This window comes from Oncorhynchus gorbuscha, linkage group LG15 (genome assembly GCF_021184085.1).
Source record: "Oncorhynchus gorbuscha isolate QuinsamMale2020 ecotype Even-year linkage group LG15, OgorEven_v1.0, whole genome shotgun sequence".
Classification (NCBI taxonomy): domain Eukaryota; kingdom Metazoa; phylum Chordata; class Actinopteri; order Salmoniformes; family Salmonidae; genus Oncorhynchus; species Oncorhynchus gorbuscha.
The window spans coordinates 34546145-34564530 of record NC_060187.1 but is presented as its reverse complement, the minus strand read 5'-3'; the positions used below and the strand labels follow the sequence as shown (position 1 = coordinate 34564530).

Below are 18386 nucleotides of genomic sequence, written 5' to 3'. Positions count from 1 at the left end.
ATTCTAAAATTGCTGAAATAGTTTTCCCCTTCATCAATCTACACACTATCCCATGAAGACAAAGCAAAAACTGATTTTTAGGGAAAAAAATCAAATGTATATAGCAAAAAAAAAGAACTGAAATGTTACATTTACACAAGTATTAAGACCCTTTACTCAGTACTTTGTTGAAGCACCTTTAGCAGCGATTACAGCCTTGATTCTTCTTGGGTATGACACTACAAGCTTGGCACACCTGTATTCAGGGTTTCTCCCATTGCTCTCTGCAGATGATCTCAAGATCTGTCAGGTTGGATGGGGAGCGTCGGTACACAGCTATTTTCAGGTCTCCAGAAAGTCCGGGCTCGGGCTGGGCCATTCAAGGACACTCCGAGACTTGTCCCGAAGACACTCCTGCGTTGTCTTGGCTGTGTACTTACGGTCATTGTCCTGTTGGAAGGTGAACCTTTGCCCCCAGACTGAGGTCCTGAGTGCTCTGGAGAAGGTTTTCATCAAGTATCTCTCTGTACTTTGTTCCGTTCATCTTTCCCTCGATCCTTACAAGACGTCCAGTCCCTGCCGCTGAAAAGCATCTCCACAGCAAGATGCTGCCACCACCATGCTTCACCGTAGGGATGGCGTCAGGTTTCCTCCAGATGTGACTCTTGGCGTTCAGGCCAAAAATGTGGTTTTATCAGACCAGAGAATCTTGTTTCTCATGGTCTGAATCTTTTCGGTACCTTTTGGCAAACTCCAAGCGGGCTGTCATGTGCCTTTTTACTGAGGAGTGGCTTCTGTTTGGCCACTCTACCATAAAGGCCTGATTAGTGGAGTGCTGCAGAGATGGTTGTCCTTCTGGAAGGTTCTCCCATCTCCACAGAGGAACTCTGGAGCTCTGTCAGAGTGACCATTGGGTTCTTGGTCACCTCCCTGACCAATACACTTCTCCGATTACTCAGTTTGGTGGGGCAGCCAGCTCTAGGAAGAGTCTTGGTGGTTCCAAACTTCTTCCATTTAAGAATGATGGAGGCCACTGTATTCTTGGGGAGCTTCAATGCTGCAAAATGTTTTTGGTACCCTTCCCAAGATCTGTGGCTCGACACAATCCTGTCTCGGGGGCTCTACATACAATTCCTTTGACCTCATGGCTTGGCGTTTGCTCTGACCTGCACTGTCACCTGTGGGACCTTATATAAACAGGTGTGTGCCTTTCCAAATCATGTCCAATCTATTTGTAGAAACATCTCAAGGATGATCAATGGAAACAGGATGCACCTGTCTCATAGCAAAGTGTCTGAATACTTATGTAAATGAGGTATGGTAAAAAAATATAAAAAAACATCTTTCGCTTTGTCATTATGGCGTATTGTGTGTAGTAATTTAATACATTTTAGAATAAGGCTGTAACGTAACAATGTAGAAAAAGGGGTCTGAATACTTCCCAAATATCATCAATACTGCTTTTCATTGCTTTCAAAAGTTAAATAAAAATATTCCTTATTCTTATTTTTTCAAACAAAAACATTGTGTTAGAATAAAAACAGCCTACATTTGAATAAACCTACAAACAGTCTGACATACGCGCAGACAACAAATTAGGCTATTCTCATAACCTAATTTTCCCCCTGTCATAAGTCATGTGAGAGCCCAATTATTAGCCTAAGAGCAGAACATGCAGCAGCACAGTGTACTTAAGTCCATCGTGCAGCTCAGATGAGTGCATGTTTGTTCTGTCCTACAGAGGTGGATGGATGCTATGGAGGAACACTCTGCCTACAGTACACACTACTGCTCTCAGGATCAGGGCAGCGAGGAGGATGAGGAAGAAGTCTTGAGTGTGGGAGAGCTGACGGAATCATTACAGGTAAAATACCAGTCTACAACCTGTTTCTCATGGTTGCTATTTGTCTCTTGCTGTCTCTCCTCACATCTCCATCCTCCTCATGGTCAAAATGTAAATTCTCCTTCTGCAATTTTTTTTAAATGACATGTAATGGGTAATCTTAAGATTCTTAATATTCAGTTAACGCTAGCGTACCTGTAGACTTCCGGTCATTGCGCTAACCTTAGTTAGCATTGGCTGGCGACAATTCCTTCATACTGCATGCAGAGACATACAAATGTTTCAGTATGCCTTTAAGTATGGTTGTCATGTGTTTCCCCTCTTCTTTCTTTCGCCTCCTCCCTGGCAGTCAGCTGAAGCTTGTCACCAGAAGCTGGAGAAGGAGGTTGGAGCATTCCTCTCCTTGGTGAAAGAAGATGGACTTGCTGAGAGTAAAGCCTTTTCTTTCATAGGAACTCCATTGCCACAGACATGTAGTACAATACCCTCATTCATTGCATAAATGTCAAATGTAATTGCACTTTTCATTATATTTCACTTCCAATAGAAGCTCGTGCCTAAACCAATTGACCCATATTTAGTGTAAGACTAGGATGCAACGATAGCCCTTTAAAAAAGTAGTCTGAATTCAGCTGACAAGACTTTAGTGGTACATTTTATGTTACCGTTAAACACTATTTGACTGCTCTCTCAGAACACCACTAAAATGTCCTGTGGTCTTGTTTGTCCCCTCAGAGCTGCCGCCCGTGATGCTGCAGAAGATGAAGGAGGTGTGTGAGCTGTCCAGTGAGACCTACTCTAATCTCAACCACTGCCTCAGCCTCTTCTCCAGACAGGATGGGGTACGTCACTTCACTTCTGTGTCGACTAACTTTGTTGCTCTGCCAATGGACTTTGTTTTTACTACAGATAAGAGCTCACAAAGTCACTTGATTACAGAGGATACACTCTGAGGACAAAGATTCAGAAGTATTTTGCATACGCAGCCTTACAAAAACACAGTGTCCCATTTCCCAGTGCTATGAGAGTAGAACCTGTGGTTTACAAACATTTGATTTGCACAGAGAGAATCAAGCTGAGTTGAGCTCCAGAATAGGGATGGAGAACATTAGGGCTATTAATGAGGCACAATTCGATATGTGTCCACATGCATTTACATCATACTGTACATTATATCTGATGTTTTGACTCGTTAAACATGCAGGAGAGATAAAGTAGATAATAGATGGGTGTAATACAGGAAAAAAACTAGTCTTGGCTGGTTATGTGCAATTGAATTGGCATTTTAGTAAGAGCTTATCTGCATTATTTTACTATTCTCATCCTAACCTATGATTGTGTGGAAAAGGTGAAATGAGCATCTGGGTGTAGGCCTAATAAATGTGTGATCTGGCAGGCAAATGGATTGCTACTGCTATGATGGATTATTCATCTAGATTATCAACCATACTGTGTAGGATGTCACAGCTGTCAGGGGCCAACCATTGTTACCACTTTACCGAGTGTCCCATGGCTTCCCAGATTGTTACTGTGGTCCTTCTGTAGCTCAGTTGGTAGAGCATGGCGCTTGTAACGCCAGGGTAGTGGGTTCGATTCCCGGGACCACCCATACGTAGAATGTATGCACACATGACTGTAAGTCGCTTTGGATAAAAGCGTCCGCTAAATGGCATATATTATATTATTATTACTGTGGCGCTAATGTCTATTTCAGCTCAGAATGATGTGTTGTATTATAGGTCTCAACGATCACATAATTATAAGTGACGGTGCAATGCATTGGAACTATAATCATTATTTTGACTTTGGCCTCCTACATTTTGAGTTGAACTTGTAATATTTGAGCTGTCAAAGAGGGCAATCTCTCCGGCTTCTATCACAGGGTCATGTGGTGAATGTTTTCAGTGGAGTTGTAATTTGAAATGCTTGCTACACTGGAATTTAAGGGTTAAATGTAGGAGGAATGTATATGGTGGATTCAATTAAGGGTGGATATGAGCCATGGGCTACTAAGTAAGGAGAAAGGCAATCGCATGGTTACGGTCACTGATAAGGGTGGATAGCTGTGGATTAGTGAGGAATGGGGCTGAGGTCAGGTCACATGAAGGAACAGTTTATTACCCATGTCACTTCATTTCCTGCCTAGCAACAAAGATGTCATGTTTATTGAAAAGGAGGAGACTCCATCTAAAGGGGGATATTAATACTTGTGCTGGTGGGAACATGTATTTGTCTTTTTCAGCTGTTTGACCCATTAGGTGAATAAACTTGGTTTGAGCTTTTTCTAGTTGTCTGTTAGTTTTTATTCTGTTTATTTAGAACCTAACAGTTCAAACAGTGTTGATGAGCAGTGAAGCAGAAGAAGCCATTGCTCCAGCCTCATTCCATAACAGTGGCTTCCAGATGTGGCTCTACAGCCTAGCGGTGCTACCTAGCTTCCCCTTGAGATGGGCTCTACAGCCTAGCGGTGCTACCTAGCTTCCCCTTGAGATGGGCTCTACAGCCTAGCGGTGCTACCTAGCTTCCCCTTGAGATGGGCTCTACAGCCTAGCGGTGCTACCTAGCTTCCCCTTGAGTTGGGCTCTACAGCCTAGCGGTGCTACCTAGCTTCCCCTTGAGATGGGCTCTACAGCCTAGTGGTGCTACCTAGCTTCCCCTTGAGATGGGCTCTACAGCCTAGCGGTGCTACCTAGCTTCCCCTTGAGATGTGGCTCTACAGCCTACCGGTGCTACCTAGCTTCCCCTTGAGATGGGCTCTACAGCCTACCGGTGCTACCTAGCTTCCCCTTGAGATGGGCTCTACAGCCTAGCGGTGCTACCTAGCTTCCCCTTGAGATGGGCTCTACAGCCTAGCGGTGCTACCTAGCTTCCCCTTGAGATGGGCTCTACAGCCTAGCGGTGCTACCTAGCTTCCCCTTGAGATGGGCTCTATAGCCTAGCGGTGCTACCTAGCTTCCCCTTGAGATGGGCTCTACAGCCTAGCGGTGCTACCTAGCTTCCCCTTGAGATGGCTCTACAGTCTAGCGGTGCTACCTAGCTTCCCCTTGAGATGGGCTCTACAGCCTAGCGGTGCTACCTAGCTTCCCCTTGAGATGGCTCTACAGTCTAGCGGTGCTACCTAGCTTCCCCTTGAGATGGGCTCTACAGCCTAGCGGTGCTACCTAGCTTCCCCTTGAGATGGGCTCTACAGCCTAGCGGTGCTACCTAGCTTCCCCTTGAGATGGGCTCTACAGCCTAGCGGTGCTACCTAGCTTCCCCTTGAGATGGGCTCTACAGCCTAGCGGTGCTACCTAGCTTCCCCTTGAGATGGGCTCTACAGCCTAGCGGTGCTACCTAGCTTACCCTTGAGATGGACTCTACAGCCTAGCGGTGCTACCTAGCTTCCCCTTGAGATGGGCTCTACAGCCTAGCGGTGCTAGCTAGATGGCTCTTGGGTGAAGGAGGCTGTGGAGACACTCTACAGTAATGAAGTGACCAGCAGTCATGACCTTGGAAGGTGTTGCTCTCCCATACAATGGTGTACTGTACATGGACCTGAGGGCGAACTATTAATGAGGCACAATTTGATGTGTCCACATGCATTTACATCATACTGTACATTATATCTGCTGTTTTGACTCGCAAACTGTTTGTGTAAGGTGGAAATGCGTAATGTAGTGTTTATTTTTGCCCAAAAGCCCAGATATGTAGGGTTTAAAGAGATGGAAAGAATTTAAGACTAATGATGTGGTAGAATGAAGAGTGTCACTCATTTCTACATGTGTTCATGTGTCATCACTGCCAGATGGTGACGGAAAGATATGCAGTACAGAGATCACAAATCATTTGAGTGGAGAGGGAGGGTGTGTGTGACTAGGCCTACTTCATAGAGGAATAGAGCGTCTGCTAAATGACTAAACTTTCAATGTAATAGTGCTTTGTGGAGGATTGAACTCACTCTGGTGGATCATGACTGTCTGAAAGTGATTCTCTACAGAACTACATCCGCCATTGCTCAGAGTCACTCTCCAGCTCAAACTACTGGGACGGCAACTGTTACTACTGCTGCTATATGCTACTACAGTACCATCATCTGGTGATTACAACACAGCATCTCCTGATGGGTGATTCTGCTACTGTTATCGTTGCTGCTGGCTCCTCAATAGTGCTCTGTTCTGTGAGCACACAGACGAATGCCAGTATCCCACTGAAGGCCTATCCTATGGGAGGAACTCTTTACCAGCAAAGCATATGGAGGAGGCTACATTTATTGTGAGTTTATTTGCGACTCGAGTTCAGTGAGCTTTGCAGTGATTGTGTTGTTGTTGGTTCCTGGTTTGAAGTGTGACTATTTCACTGTGACTCACTGCTACTGCATCTTTTGGTTGTAAATGTTGTTTAAGTATGATAACAAGTATGATACTGCCATATATATAACTTTACATGTTTGGGAATCATCAATGTTATTGCAGTGTTACAAGGACTAACGATGACTAGCAGTTGGACAGACATTTTGCATGATTTTGTAAATGAAATCTGTCGTTTCATTACTTCAGTTTGGATTTTTTTCCTCTTTTAATGGTGAACCCTCACCAAAGCAAGGTATAATATTATAAGCTTCCTGGTTATCATATGATGTTGAATATGCTATGTATAATTATACTGAAGTTGCACATGATGTGACTCTGATTATTGCATAATCTCTCGTTATAAAACTGTTGAGCAAATTGGTCCTAAAGTAGTTACTTACTGCCTGTGCTGTTGCTGTTAATTAATCCATTACATTCAGGCTGTTAGTTTTTGACATTGAATGAGATGTTTCAGTGGATCTTAGTGGAGGCCAAGACCGAATTCTACCAAGTCCTCAGAGACATCTTGCTGTTTGTCTATATGTTACGTTATCTGTAAGTCTGCCCCCCCCCCCCCCCCCATCAATTTCCAGCCTTGGTTACAGTTGAGCTGTACTGCGGTGTGTGTATCTACCTTCGACTTTGAGTTGCCCTCACCAGAAACTCTATCCTTGCTGTCTCTTGAAATGTATTTCAATTTTTAGGCTCATATCTGGCTTTATGCAGAGAAGTACCAGCCAAGCCACAGTGTTTCAATGGATCCAAGAAATTCTGTTTTTGGAAAGGAGAAGTTGTATAGTCATGAGGTATATTTTAGGTATAGACCTTTTTTTTTGGAATGTAAACAATAACAAACTAATAATAACAAACTAAAACGCCTGTCCCCACTCTACATCCGGGGGGGATGGCTATCTCCCCCAGAGAACTCAACATGTCAAATGCACGTTACAAGCAGAAAAGTAAACAAAGTCTACTCAGAAAAATGGAAAAGCGGCGTTACATGTAGCCTAGTCAGTGTATGGAGGAGGCGGAGCTAGCCAGACAGACACTTCAGAAGATGTGGGCTACCTGGCCTGGATAGTGGTGAGATTGCAGTTAGTATTCCATTTAACCCATCTTCAAAGGTATAATTGTAGCTCTCATTGCAGCTCTCTCATTTGTTGACAAAGTAAACATGTTAAAATGTGATTGTGATCATTTGAGACTAAATCTTTCACAATAAACAAGTAATTCACATTAATACTCAGTAATAATAGGCATAGTAATGAACTAAAAGTTTTTGTTCTGAAGATGCAGAATAATTTGCAATAGCACAATTAAATAGTATCCAAATATAGTGTAGTACAATACAAGGAATCCATCCATGTACAGTGCTGCAGTAGAGACAACAGCAGTGTGGGTGTAGAGATCTTGAGTCTTCTTGTGACAAGAAGGGGTGTTTAAGGACACAATGGCAGGAGATGGTACAAGGGATCCTTCCAGCTGCCAGTTCAATTTCATACCCATTTCTTTTTGTCATCCTGGGCTTGAACCATTGTAGTCATGGCACCACACTTATTCATTGCCCCTGTAGTAGTCTAGCCATAGAGCAGTGTTTCCTGGTCCTAGGGGCACAGAGGGGTGCACATTTTTGTTTTTGCCTTACCACTACACATCTGTTTCAAATCATCAACACTAGATATGTTAATCATTTGAATTGGCTCTGTAGTGTTAAGCCAAACAGAATAAGGTGCATCCCTTTGGGTCCCCGGGACCAGGATTGAGAGACAGAGGTTAGTGAGGTAGAACAGCAGCTGGAAAGTTGCTGGTTTAAGCCCCAGCCCGGGCAACACAAACATGGGAATGGAACTGAACTGTAGTTGTTTGCACAGAACAGTGTCTTAACGTTAAGCCTAATACTATAAAATAATGTAGCCAAGTCCTCTATAATACTTAGTTAGTGCAAGGTCCATTACTGGGTTAACATGGATGCTAGCTATATCATTGTCTCACATAATTAGCTATTAAAATGTTAGCTATTAAAATGTTAGCTAGTCAAGAGTTAGCTAGCTACTGGCTAACTAGATAGATGTTACAGCAACCCACAATCACATTTATGTTCCTGTTGCACAGTTATTTTTGGGTGGCATAGACGGCTTTCGCTAGGCCTTCAGACACTTAGTGGAAAACGTATAGCTAGCATATTAGCTAATCAAATAACACGTTTACGTTACGTGAAGTGAAATGTAGCCAGACCTTCATAGCAGTGATCCACGCACGTTGTCCTGTTTTTAACAAACCCCGCCCTTGACCCTTATACCTCAGTGTTCGCTACCTTTTAGTAGCGAAAGCTAGCTAGCGAAAACTTTCACAGGTCGGAGTGCAAATGACACATTTGGGACACAGAAAAGGGGAGAGGAAGGGGAGCTAGCTACATGTTGACGGCTCTCACTAAAAATCAAAACAAAACAAACTTGTGCCACGCAACAGGAAGTGGTCGGGGGCCAGGGTTCAACAATCAACAGTTATAGAAAAGTATATTTTTATGTATTGTATTGTATTTTCACAGAAGATCTAGTAACTAGTATGTCTAATTGGCCATTTCCTTGCCTATTGTGGTCATCTGATCTCCTCTGTTCCACGAGGGTCATGTTCTCTGGGCAGCCATTTGAGATGGCAGGCTTCAGGCACCTGTCCTCCACTACAACCAAACATGTCTTGTTCCTCTCAGCACTGCTTCACTCTAGCCCTGTGATGTCTGTCTGCTGATCTTAGCACAGTAATAAGAGTGATCAGTTCGTATGCTAATCTTGTAGTATACAGACCTACACAATATAGGTCCTCTCATCCGTACGGAGATCTCTGCTGATATCTATTCCCTGTATACTGTAACTTGCTTTTCGGTGTTGATATTTGTAGGCCATGACGTGCCATCAAACATATACTGTATGATTATTAATTATTGTGTCTGTGGTTCAGGTGCGCAGTCTGAAATTGGAGCAGGAGGTGGAGAAGAATAAGATCCTGTCTGAAGCGTTACAGACTCTGGCAACAGAGCACCACGAACTTGAGCAGTCCGTTGTCACAGGCTCTTCTCCACAGGGCGCGCTCAGTGAGGATGACTTCCACGACGCTGTGTCTGGTGAGTATGGCTTGTTTTTTTATTTACAATCTGATTGATTTAAAGTGAGAGAACTTGCCTCACCTGTTTGACACTGATTATTTTCTTGATGCCTTTAGCTGTTCATGTATTTTATGATCTTTTGTGTTTACATGTTGTGCTAAGATGACTTGCTTGTTTGAATGTAGTGTGTGCACCAATTTAGTTGCAGTTGAGCAATGCCTACATTCCTACAATATAGTATTCAACTTTGAAAATGCTTATAACAGTCCTTTACAAGATGGCCTGTGATGATGTTTAGGATGATTTTTGTAATGATCGATTGACTGATGCCTTCATCTGTTGGTTCAGGGCACTTTAAATGCAACTCGATCCAGAGATTAGGTTTCTCCCCTCAGGGCTTTAGGGATGCTCAGGGAAAAGTGTCAGTTGCCGATAGCGACATGCAGTCATTCATAGCACTGTCCCTCATATTTCTAGTCCCTGTCTTTACAACATGCCTGCTTATACCTTTCCCTCTCAGACTCTGAATCGGAGCACTCTCTGAGCGGTTTTGAGACGGTGGCCAGCCATTCATTCGACGAGGAAGGCTCTGTCCTGTTCAGCAGCGAGCGCAGCAGCCCCACCAACATGTCTCGAGAGGATCACCATCAGGATGAGTCCCAACCCAATGGGATCGTGAGGCACAGGTGAGCTGAGCCCCCTGACACACCCCTCCTACCCACCCAGCTTCTATCCCATCCACCCTACATCCAAGCACACACAGACAGGCGTCCTGTTTACATTACACAGCTGTTTTTACTGAAAGGTAGAAGCTTCCGATTTGGATTGAACATGGAAAGAAAAGTCACTTTGCCTCTTTGCACAATACCTTAACTTTTAAGTCATATTTTTGTTTGTTAATGAACATTTTGTCCCCGACTTTCCATTTGAGAGAAACCCTTTCTGTAAAAAATAGAGGTGGAGTTTCTTCCAGGTCCTGAAGCTAAGTCTTGCTCTTTACCTTACTGCTTGTTTACTTGTGTTCCTAGACTGTCAGGATCATACCTATGGGTTATTTTGAGGGTTTTCCCTGTTCCTGCCAAGTCAGTCAGCGTGAATAATTTAGCGAGCCGTCCAGGCAGGAGAAAGGCTCTCCATTGAGAAGGCCGAGCAATGTGTAGGACCAGTTAAACATTGAGGTCACAATGTAATGCAGTAATCGGAACTCTGTAGGATCCTATGTTCACTGGTCCCTTCAGTCTGGAGGCTGATCAGGGTATGTTTTTAGGATGGCCATTAATTTGATTGCTTTTTCCACTCTGTCTCATTCAGTGTCTCAAAGAAAGAAACATGAAAAAAAAAACTGTGGTGGTTGAAATAGCCCAGCTCAACCAGACTGGCAGTTAGGGAGTTAATCAAATAACATATTCACTAAATGGGATGTGTGAACTAGAGTATCCACATGTTTTTATCTTCTTCCGCTGTCTTTGTGTGAGCAAGAATTCATGTTGAATGTAGGTGTTCATATGAATGTACATGTGTCGGTCAAATTACTCCAACCATAAATAGAGTAGCAGTGAAGGAGCAGATATTTCCATGGCTGGCTACTGGACACCTTGTATAGGGGTGTTGATTGTAGACCTGGGCCTTAGTCCAATAGTCCGCTCTGCATGTGCCTGAAACAAAACTGAAGGCTTTTGTTGCACTCAGCAGACTATATTGTCCTGAATAAGATATGACTCCTGCGTTAGTGATATAGCATCTGTTACACGTCTAATCCAATGAAATGCAGATCACTGTACCATAAGGGTAGATTCAAAGTCAACAGAGCGCACAGTGTTACTTGTGTCATTTGTACATTTACCTTTTATGTGTGTGTGTGTGTGTGTGTGTGTGTATGATGTCCCTCACTCCAGAACAAGTTTACCAGCACCCATGTTCTCCAGAAATGACTTAAGCATCTGGAGTATCCTGAGGAAATGCATTGGCATGGTGAGCTACCAACTGGCATTCTGCTTTATTGTGGCCATAATAGTCCCTGTATTAAGCTCAGTCAATCCTATACTGATGTTTTGTTCAGTAAGTAACGTACATCTATACAACTGTGTGTCTTTTCTTGGGCTACCGCTGAGAGCATGTCATAATCCTGATGTGGAATGTGGTTCAGTAGCCGGGGAGGGTAATCAACTAAATCAAATCCAGAAAATCACTGTAGGATTTTTAATGAATTTATTTGGAAATTATGGTGGAAAATAAGTATTTGGTCACCTACAAACAAGCAATATTTCTGGCTCGCACAGACTTGTAACTTCTTCTTTAAGAGGCTCCTCTGTCGTCCACTCGTTACCTGTATTGATGGCACCTGTTTGAACTTATTATCAATATAAAAGACACCTGTCCACAACCTCAAACAGTCACACTCCAAACTCTACTATGGCCAAGACCAAAGAGCTGGCAAAGGACACCAGAAACAAAATTGTAGACCTGCACCAGACTGGGAAGACTGAATCTGCAATAGGTAAGCAGCTTGGTTTGAATAAATCAACTGGGAGCAATTATTAGGAAATGGAAGACATACAAGACCACTGATAATCTCCCTCGATCTGGGGCTTCACGCAAGATCTCACCCCGTGGGATCAAAATGATCACAAGAACGGTGTGCAAAAATCCCAGAACCACAAGGGGGGACCTAGTGAATGACCTGCAGAGAGCTGAGACCAAAGTAACAAAGCTTACCATCAGTAACACACTACGCTGCCAGGGACTCAAATCCTGCAGGGCTAGACGTGTCCCCCTGCTTAAGCCAGTACATGTCCAGGCCCGTCTGAAGTTTGCTAGAGAGCATTTGGATGATCCAGAAGAATATTGGGAGAATGTCAGATGAAACCAAAATAGAACTTTTTGGTAAAAACTCAACTTGTGTTTGGAGGACAAAGAATGCTGAGTTGCATCCAAAGAATACCATACCTACTGTGAAGCATGGGGGTGGAAACATCATGCTTTGGGGCTGTTTTTCTGCATTGGGACCAGGACGACTGATCCGTGTAAAGGAAAGAATGAATGGGGCCATGTATCGTGAGATTTTGAGTGAAAACCTCCTTCCATCAGCAAGGGCATTGAAGATGAAACATGGCTGGGTCTTTCAGCATGACAATGATCCCAAACACACCGCCCGGGCAACGGAGTGGCTTCGTAAGAAGCATTTTCAAGGTCCTGGAGTGGCCTAGCCAGTCTCCAGATCTCAACCCCATATAAAATCTTTGGAGGGAGTTGAAAGTCCGTGTTTCCCAGCAACAGCCCCAAAACATCACTGCTCTAGAGGAGATCTGCATGGAGGAATGGGCCAAAATACCAGCAACAGTTTGTGAAAACCTTGCGAGGACTTACAGAAAACGTTTGACCTCTGTCATTGCCAACAAAGGGTATATAACAAAGTATTGAGAAACTTTTGTTATTGACCAAATACTTATTTTCCACCATAATTTGCAAATAAATTCATTAAAAATCCTACATTTTGTCTGTCATAGTTGAAGTGTACCTATGATGAAAATTACAGGCCTCTTATCTTTTTAAGTGAGAGAACTTGCACAATTGGTGGCTGACTAAATACTTTTTTGCCCCACTGTAATCCTGTTCAATGTTTAGCCATGGCCCAGTACTGTAACGGATTAAATGTCAGTGCTTCAGCTTTTTTGGTTCTGTATGGACTAATTGATGCTCTGAATAGGGTTTGTGTGCATTTTAAAACACTATTTACATTTACACCATTACATTTGATTGTTTCGCTATAGCTTATTATGCTATGATGAGCCTATGGGATGTTTGAATTATGCGACCTTTCCATGGTGCATTGCATCACTGCTTATTCCTCATTCCAAGAGACTTTCTTATTTAATGGTTTGAAAATGGGATTCACGTAGTACAACTACTTGTGCTTCTGTTTTCTCTCTTTCTTTCTCTTGTTCTCTCTCTCAGGAGCTGTCTAAGATTACCATGCCAGTGATTTTTAATGAGCCCCTGAGCTTCCTGCAGCGTCTGACAGAGTACATGGAGCACACATACCTCATCCACCAGGCCAACGCCTCCTCTGACTCCATAGAGAGGATGAAGGTACACACAAGAGAAATGATCTGGAACACTGGTTTGATTATTGATTTATTTTTGTCAACTTTTTGGTACACATAAATTGAGAGAGACAAGCATAGGAAGGTACAACACATATACTGCATGTAGGGAAAAAAAGAGTAATGAAAAGTCTCTACATCAAGTAATCTGTTTTGCATTGACAGTGTGTGGCAGCGTTTGCTGTTTCTGCTGTGGCTTCCCAGTGGGAGAGAACTGGAAAACCTTTCAACCCGCTACTGGGAGAGACCTACGAACTGGTCAGGTAAGAGTGAGGGAGGAGTACATCTCTTGGACTGGTGATTTATTTGGAGGATTAGAAGTGTTGAGCCAGCCATTTTACAGCATTGGATACTTCTCTTACCCTCCCAATCCCCACCCTTTTCTCTGGCAGAGAAGACCTGGGGTTCAGGTTGATCTCAGAGCAGGTGAGCCACCACCCACCAGTCAGTGCGTTCCACGCCGAAGGCCTGAAGAAAGACTTTGTGTTCCACGGCTCCATCTACCCCAAACTCAAATTCTGGGGCAAGAGCGTAGAGGCTGAACCCAAAGGCATCATCACACTGGAGCTGCCCAGGTAAGCATGCTCATTCATGCACTAACAATAGTTGTGATGTTTTCGCATGTTGTCTGTGTGAAGCCAAAATGTATTGTTCAAAGACATGTTGTTTTAGAGTTATTTGTACTTCCAGGTATAATGAGGCCTACACATGGACAAACCCTACATGTTGCGTCCACAACATCATTGTGGGGCAGCTGTGGATTGAGCAGTATGGCAACTTGGAGGTTCTCAACCACAAGTAAGGGAAACACTCTCACATGTTTAGACACAGATAGGAAGTGCAATGTGTGAATGAGGAAGTATGAAAGGGGAAATTATTGAATGGTATTTCTACATTTTTTTTTCACAGAACTGGAGAAAGATGCTGTCTGAATTTCAAACCCTGTGGCCTTTTTGGCAAGGAATTGCACAAAGTTGAAGGCTACATTCTGGACAAAAGGTATGATTTTAATGTTGTGGCGGCTTTGATTTAGCCAGCCTATCAAAGGACCTCTTGTTTTTCATATTTCTCCAGCATGTTGCCATATTGTCAGTGATGTCTGCAGTTCTTAAACTGACAGTATTTGTGTTTTTGGCAAAGCAAAAAGAAGGTCTGTTCCCTCTATGGAAAGTGGACAGAGTGTATGTACATAGTGGATTCTGCTGCATTGGAGGCACATAAGAGAAGTGGGAAGAGGGCAGAGGAAAATAAAAGCTGTAAACAGGTGTGTATGTAAACGGGTGTGTAAACCCCATAAACTCATGTAATCCCCATTACATGGCAAACTCGAGTTCTCCATTCCTGAGGGTTTTTGTTACTCCCAAGAATGTAATGTGCTGCGTGTCAAGTTAAACATGTTGAAAGTGTAAAATTAAAAAAACATGTACTGTGTTATGACAACTCTTACAGTTTTAAGTAGAAGAGCTTCAGTGGAGTGCTCCTCTCGTTTTCCTGCATTAGTTTTTGGATGTATTTTATGAAATTGTATATGCAGAGCTCCCTCGTCAAAGAGACCCTGGTCCCAATGTTGACTCCCTGATTAAATAAAGCTAAATACATTTGTGCTGTTGTCCAGGGCTCTGGTGAGGAGGTGGAGATCCCCCTACCAGAGGCTGACACCGTAGAGGTGATCCCAGGCAGCCAGCTCCTGTGGAGGATAGCCCCAAGACCAGAAAACTCTATAGAGGTTAGACACATAAGAAAACACTCCTGTTTTAGATGGATGGTGTATTCAAGCATACAAAGATGCAGAGGCTTAGAAACCTCAAGATCATAAAGCATAATTTTACAGACTTCACGGCTTTGTATTGAAATATTCAGTCCTGGAAACAGTTTTTTTTTGTGTGTATGTATTTGTAGATGTACAGCTTCACGTCGTTTGCCATGCAACTGAATGAGCTGGATAAGAATATGGAGGGGCTCATCCCAAAGACAGACTGCAGGCTGAGGCCAGACATACGAGCCATGGAGAACGGAGATATTGGTAAGAATCAGGATACGTGCTTGTGTATCATCTGTAAACACTTGGTTTCAAATCACATTTTATCGGTCGTGTAGACAGATTTGCAGATGTTATCATAAAATGCTTATGTCTCTAGCTCCAACAGTGCAGCTCTATATCTAACAGTACAATAACAATACAAAAAAAAAAAAAACATTTTAAAAAATATACAAGAAATTAAGACATCAGAACGATCAATAGCAGAGTCTGGATATACATGTATAAAAATTGTCATTTTTATTTTGTATTATTTGATTGAACATTGTATTTAACTAGGCAAGTCAATTAAGAACAAATTGTTATTTATAATTGGGGCCTAATAAACTGGTCAAAAAGCCTCCTGTGGGGATGGGGGATGGGATTAAAAATATAGGACAAAACAAACCTCATGACAAGAGACAACACTACATAAAGAGAGACCTAAGACTACAACATAGTATGGCAGCAACACAACATCACAGTAGCAACACAACATGGCAGCAGCACAGACATTATACAAACATCGACAACAGCGCAAAAAAGTATACAACAATACATATACTGTATATAGATCGTATGAAAAGGTTGTGCAGTAGTTATATATGATGAGCCATGCCTAGAATACAGTATATACATATAAAGTGGGTAAAACAGTATGTAAACATTTATTCAAGTGACCAGTGTTCAATGACTATGTACATAGGGCAGCAGTCTCTAAGGTTCAGGGCAGGATACTGGGTAGAGGCCAGCTAGTGATGACTGTTTAAACAGTATGATGGTCTGGATATGGAAGCTGTCCCAGCTTTAATGCACATGTTCTGTCTCTACCTTCTAGATGGTAGATGGGTGAACAGGCTGTGGCTCGGGTGGCTGAGGTCCTTGATGATCTTCTTGGCCTTCCTGGGACACCTGGTGCTGTAGATTTAGTACTGAGTGCACAGTTAATCTAAGGTAGATCTGTGAAAACCCCTTGTGTTCTCCTTGTAGATCTTGCAAGTGAGGAGAAGAAGAGGCTAGAAGAGAAACAGAGAGCTGCACGCAAAACCCGTTCCAAATCTGATGACGAGTGGAAAACAAAGTAAGACTGAGAGAAATACATGTTTTGACAATTGAATTTGTTATATTCTCAATGTACACAAATATATCATTTTAATATGGTATCCATTTCTCATTTGGTATCTGGTTTACTGCTTTATACTAATGCAAAGTCCTACTTTTCTCTTCCATTGTCATGTTCTCTGTATTGCACCTTTGCTTTGATGTGAAGAAACCCTGCCCTTGGCCCCAGGTTTGAGTTGCTTGCTCTTCTATGGTGTGCCTTACATATGCTCTGCACTGTCAAACTTGTGTGGTAGCGCCATCTACTGGTGCTAATACATATTGTGCATGCATCAGTTCTGATCTCAAATTGGAAATAATTGCATACACACCCACTGACTTTTATTACACAACCAATGCATGATTATCTTTTTAGACATACTGTTTTTTTTCACTTATGCAATGCTAAATGTAATGTAGATACTAACTCTCATTAATAAAATGACATGATGAAATCCTGACCCACCCATGCTCACTGTATCCCTTCTGTATCTCCAGGTGGTTTCATCAGGGTCAGAATCCCCACAATGGCTACCAGGACTGGTTGTTCTCCACTGGCTACTGGGACCGCAACTATCCTCTATTACCTGATATTTATTAATGGACACTAATGGACATTCCTTGAATAGTGAGATTTATTCTTATCCACGTCAACTTCCTTATCTATTATGTGATTCCATTCCACTAATTCATTTTTTTAGACCAGTTAATTACATCCAATATGCAAATAGGAGATTAATACAATAAAGTCTTAATTTATTACAATTAAAATACTGTGTATGAATATAACAATAATTGATGATTTTGTAATACAAAATGTTCAGCTGTTAAACATGCTTAAAAATGTAGCATTCGGTCACATTTCATGCAGCCATTTTAGATCATTTACTTTTTAGCATGTGTATTCTCTCCATTGTAGCTTGGTTGACAGGGGTTTATGATTTGAGTCGCTGTTTTGTTTTAACTTCACGATGCAGTGCTGTGATTGTGTATGGTGTGATCTATCATACAGTATTCTATTTGCACAAGCCTACAACCTTGGCCCTTTAGGAACATACAGTATCCACATACTAAATATGTTGCTCTTAATGTAATGTACAGCTGTTTTGTGTTAACAACTTCATAAAATGTTTGTTACAAAAAAAGAACTGCACTCACATAATGTACATATTCTCAGTGGTTGGGATTTTTTTTTGTTAATTTATAACACTTTCTTTACTTATATTTTAGTATTATCCCGCAGCTCAACTGTTGCTGATCCTCATTCCCATTACTTTTGAGTCCATCAATGCTCACATTCATTTGTGAGGTCACTGATTGACTGATGCATCACACAGTGGATTGTTAATATTTTGGTCGATTGCTCCATTGATTGTAGGATGAAAAAAAAATATGGGTACAATGCTTACTATTGAATGTTATCACACTGCTTAGATCATTATGATCATCACTACAAGATCTGCTCATGACAATCATTGCGGGAGAAAATTAACTCGAGGGAACACATCTCTAAATGTTATGGTAGTTACATGTTTTATGCACAATTCCTTTCCATTACATTTTTCAGAGCAGTAAGCTATGCAATTATCTAAACAGAGGACTATCCCTGTCTATTCTCTAACCGCTGTCCTTTTACATTCCTCTTTTCAACTGTGAATGGATCCTATAGGATATGGGTTATAATAGAATAATCTAAGTTATGGACTGTTATGTAATTTAACAATAGGGCTAGTGTAATATGGTTATGAGACTTTGTCTCATGGTTATAGGGGGGAAAACTTGATAACGGTATCTGGTACTTTTGAGGTTATCTGAGAAAATGTATGCAGAGGTAGTACAATCCAATTATTAACATGACCCTTTAACTTGGTAAATCGTGAGTATAATAAAATAACTAACTTCTAAATGTAAA

The 18386-nt window shown here is 42.1% G+C and overlaps 1 protein-coding gene and 1 long non-coding RNA gene across 7 annotated transcripts in view; one reads left to right on the top strand and one right to left on the bottom strand.

Annotated features, from left to right (window-relative positions):
* Positions 1–18386, top strand: part of osbpl1a (oxysterol binding protein-like 1A) — a 26755-nt gene extending 8369 nt beyond the window's left edge. For 2 of the 6 annotated variants that reach the window (XM_046300908.1, XM_046300911.1), the window contains 17 exons: positions 1721–1843; positions 2172–2253; positions 2558–2664; positions 9109–9271; positions 9774–9939; positions 11149–11224; positions 13208–13342; positions 13522–13619; positions 13749–13931; positions 14047–14154; positions 14266–14355; positions 14497–14620; positions 14972–15082; positions 15256–15379; positions 16364–16454; positions 16644–16688; positions 16973–18386. In XM_046300908.1, the coding sequence (XP_046156864.1) occupies positions 1721–1843; positions 2172–2253; positions 2558–2664; positions 9109–9271; positions 9774–9939; positions 11149–11224; positions 13208–13342; positions 13522–13619; positions 13749–13931; positions 14047–14154; positions 14266–14355; positions 14497–14620; positions 14972–15082; positions 15256–15379; positions 16364–16454; positions 16644–16688; positions 16973–17075 (1929 nt within the window). In that variant the 3' untranslated portion in view covers positions 17076–18386. Of the gene's footprint in view, positions 1–1720; positions 1844–2171; positions 2254–2557; positions 2665–9108; positions 9272–9773; positions 9940–11148; positions 11225–13207; positions 13343–13521; positions 13620–13748; positions 13932–14046; positions 14155–14265; positions 14356–14496; positions 14621–14971; positions 15083–15255; positions 15380–16211; positions 16455–16643; positions 16689–16972 lie in introns of all 6 variants that reach the window. The other 4 variants (XR_006832068.1, XM_046300909.1, XR_006832069.1 and 1 more) reach the window with 4 other exon arrangements.
* Positions 6945–8591, bottom strand: LOC123996999. The gene is made up of 2 exons (XR_006832071.1): positions 8386–8591; positions 6945–7754 (listed from the first exon to the last, which is right to left on the bottom strand). It is a non-coding gene; the product is annotated as an uncharacterized LOC123996999 (long non-coding RNA).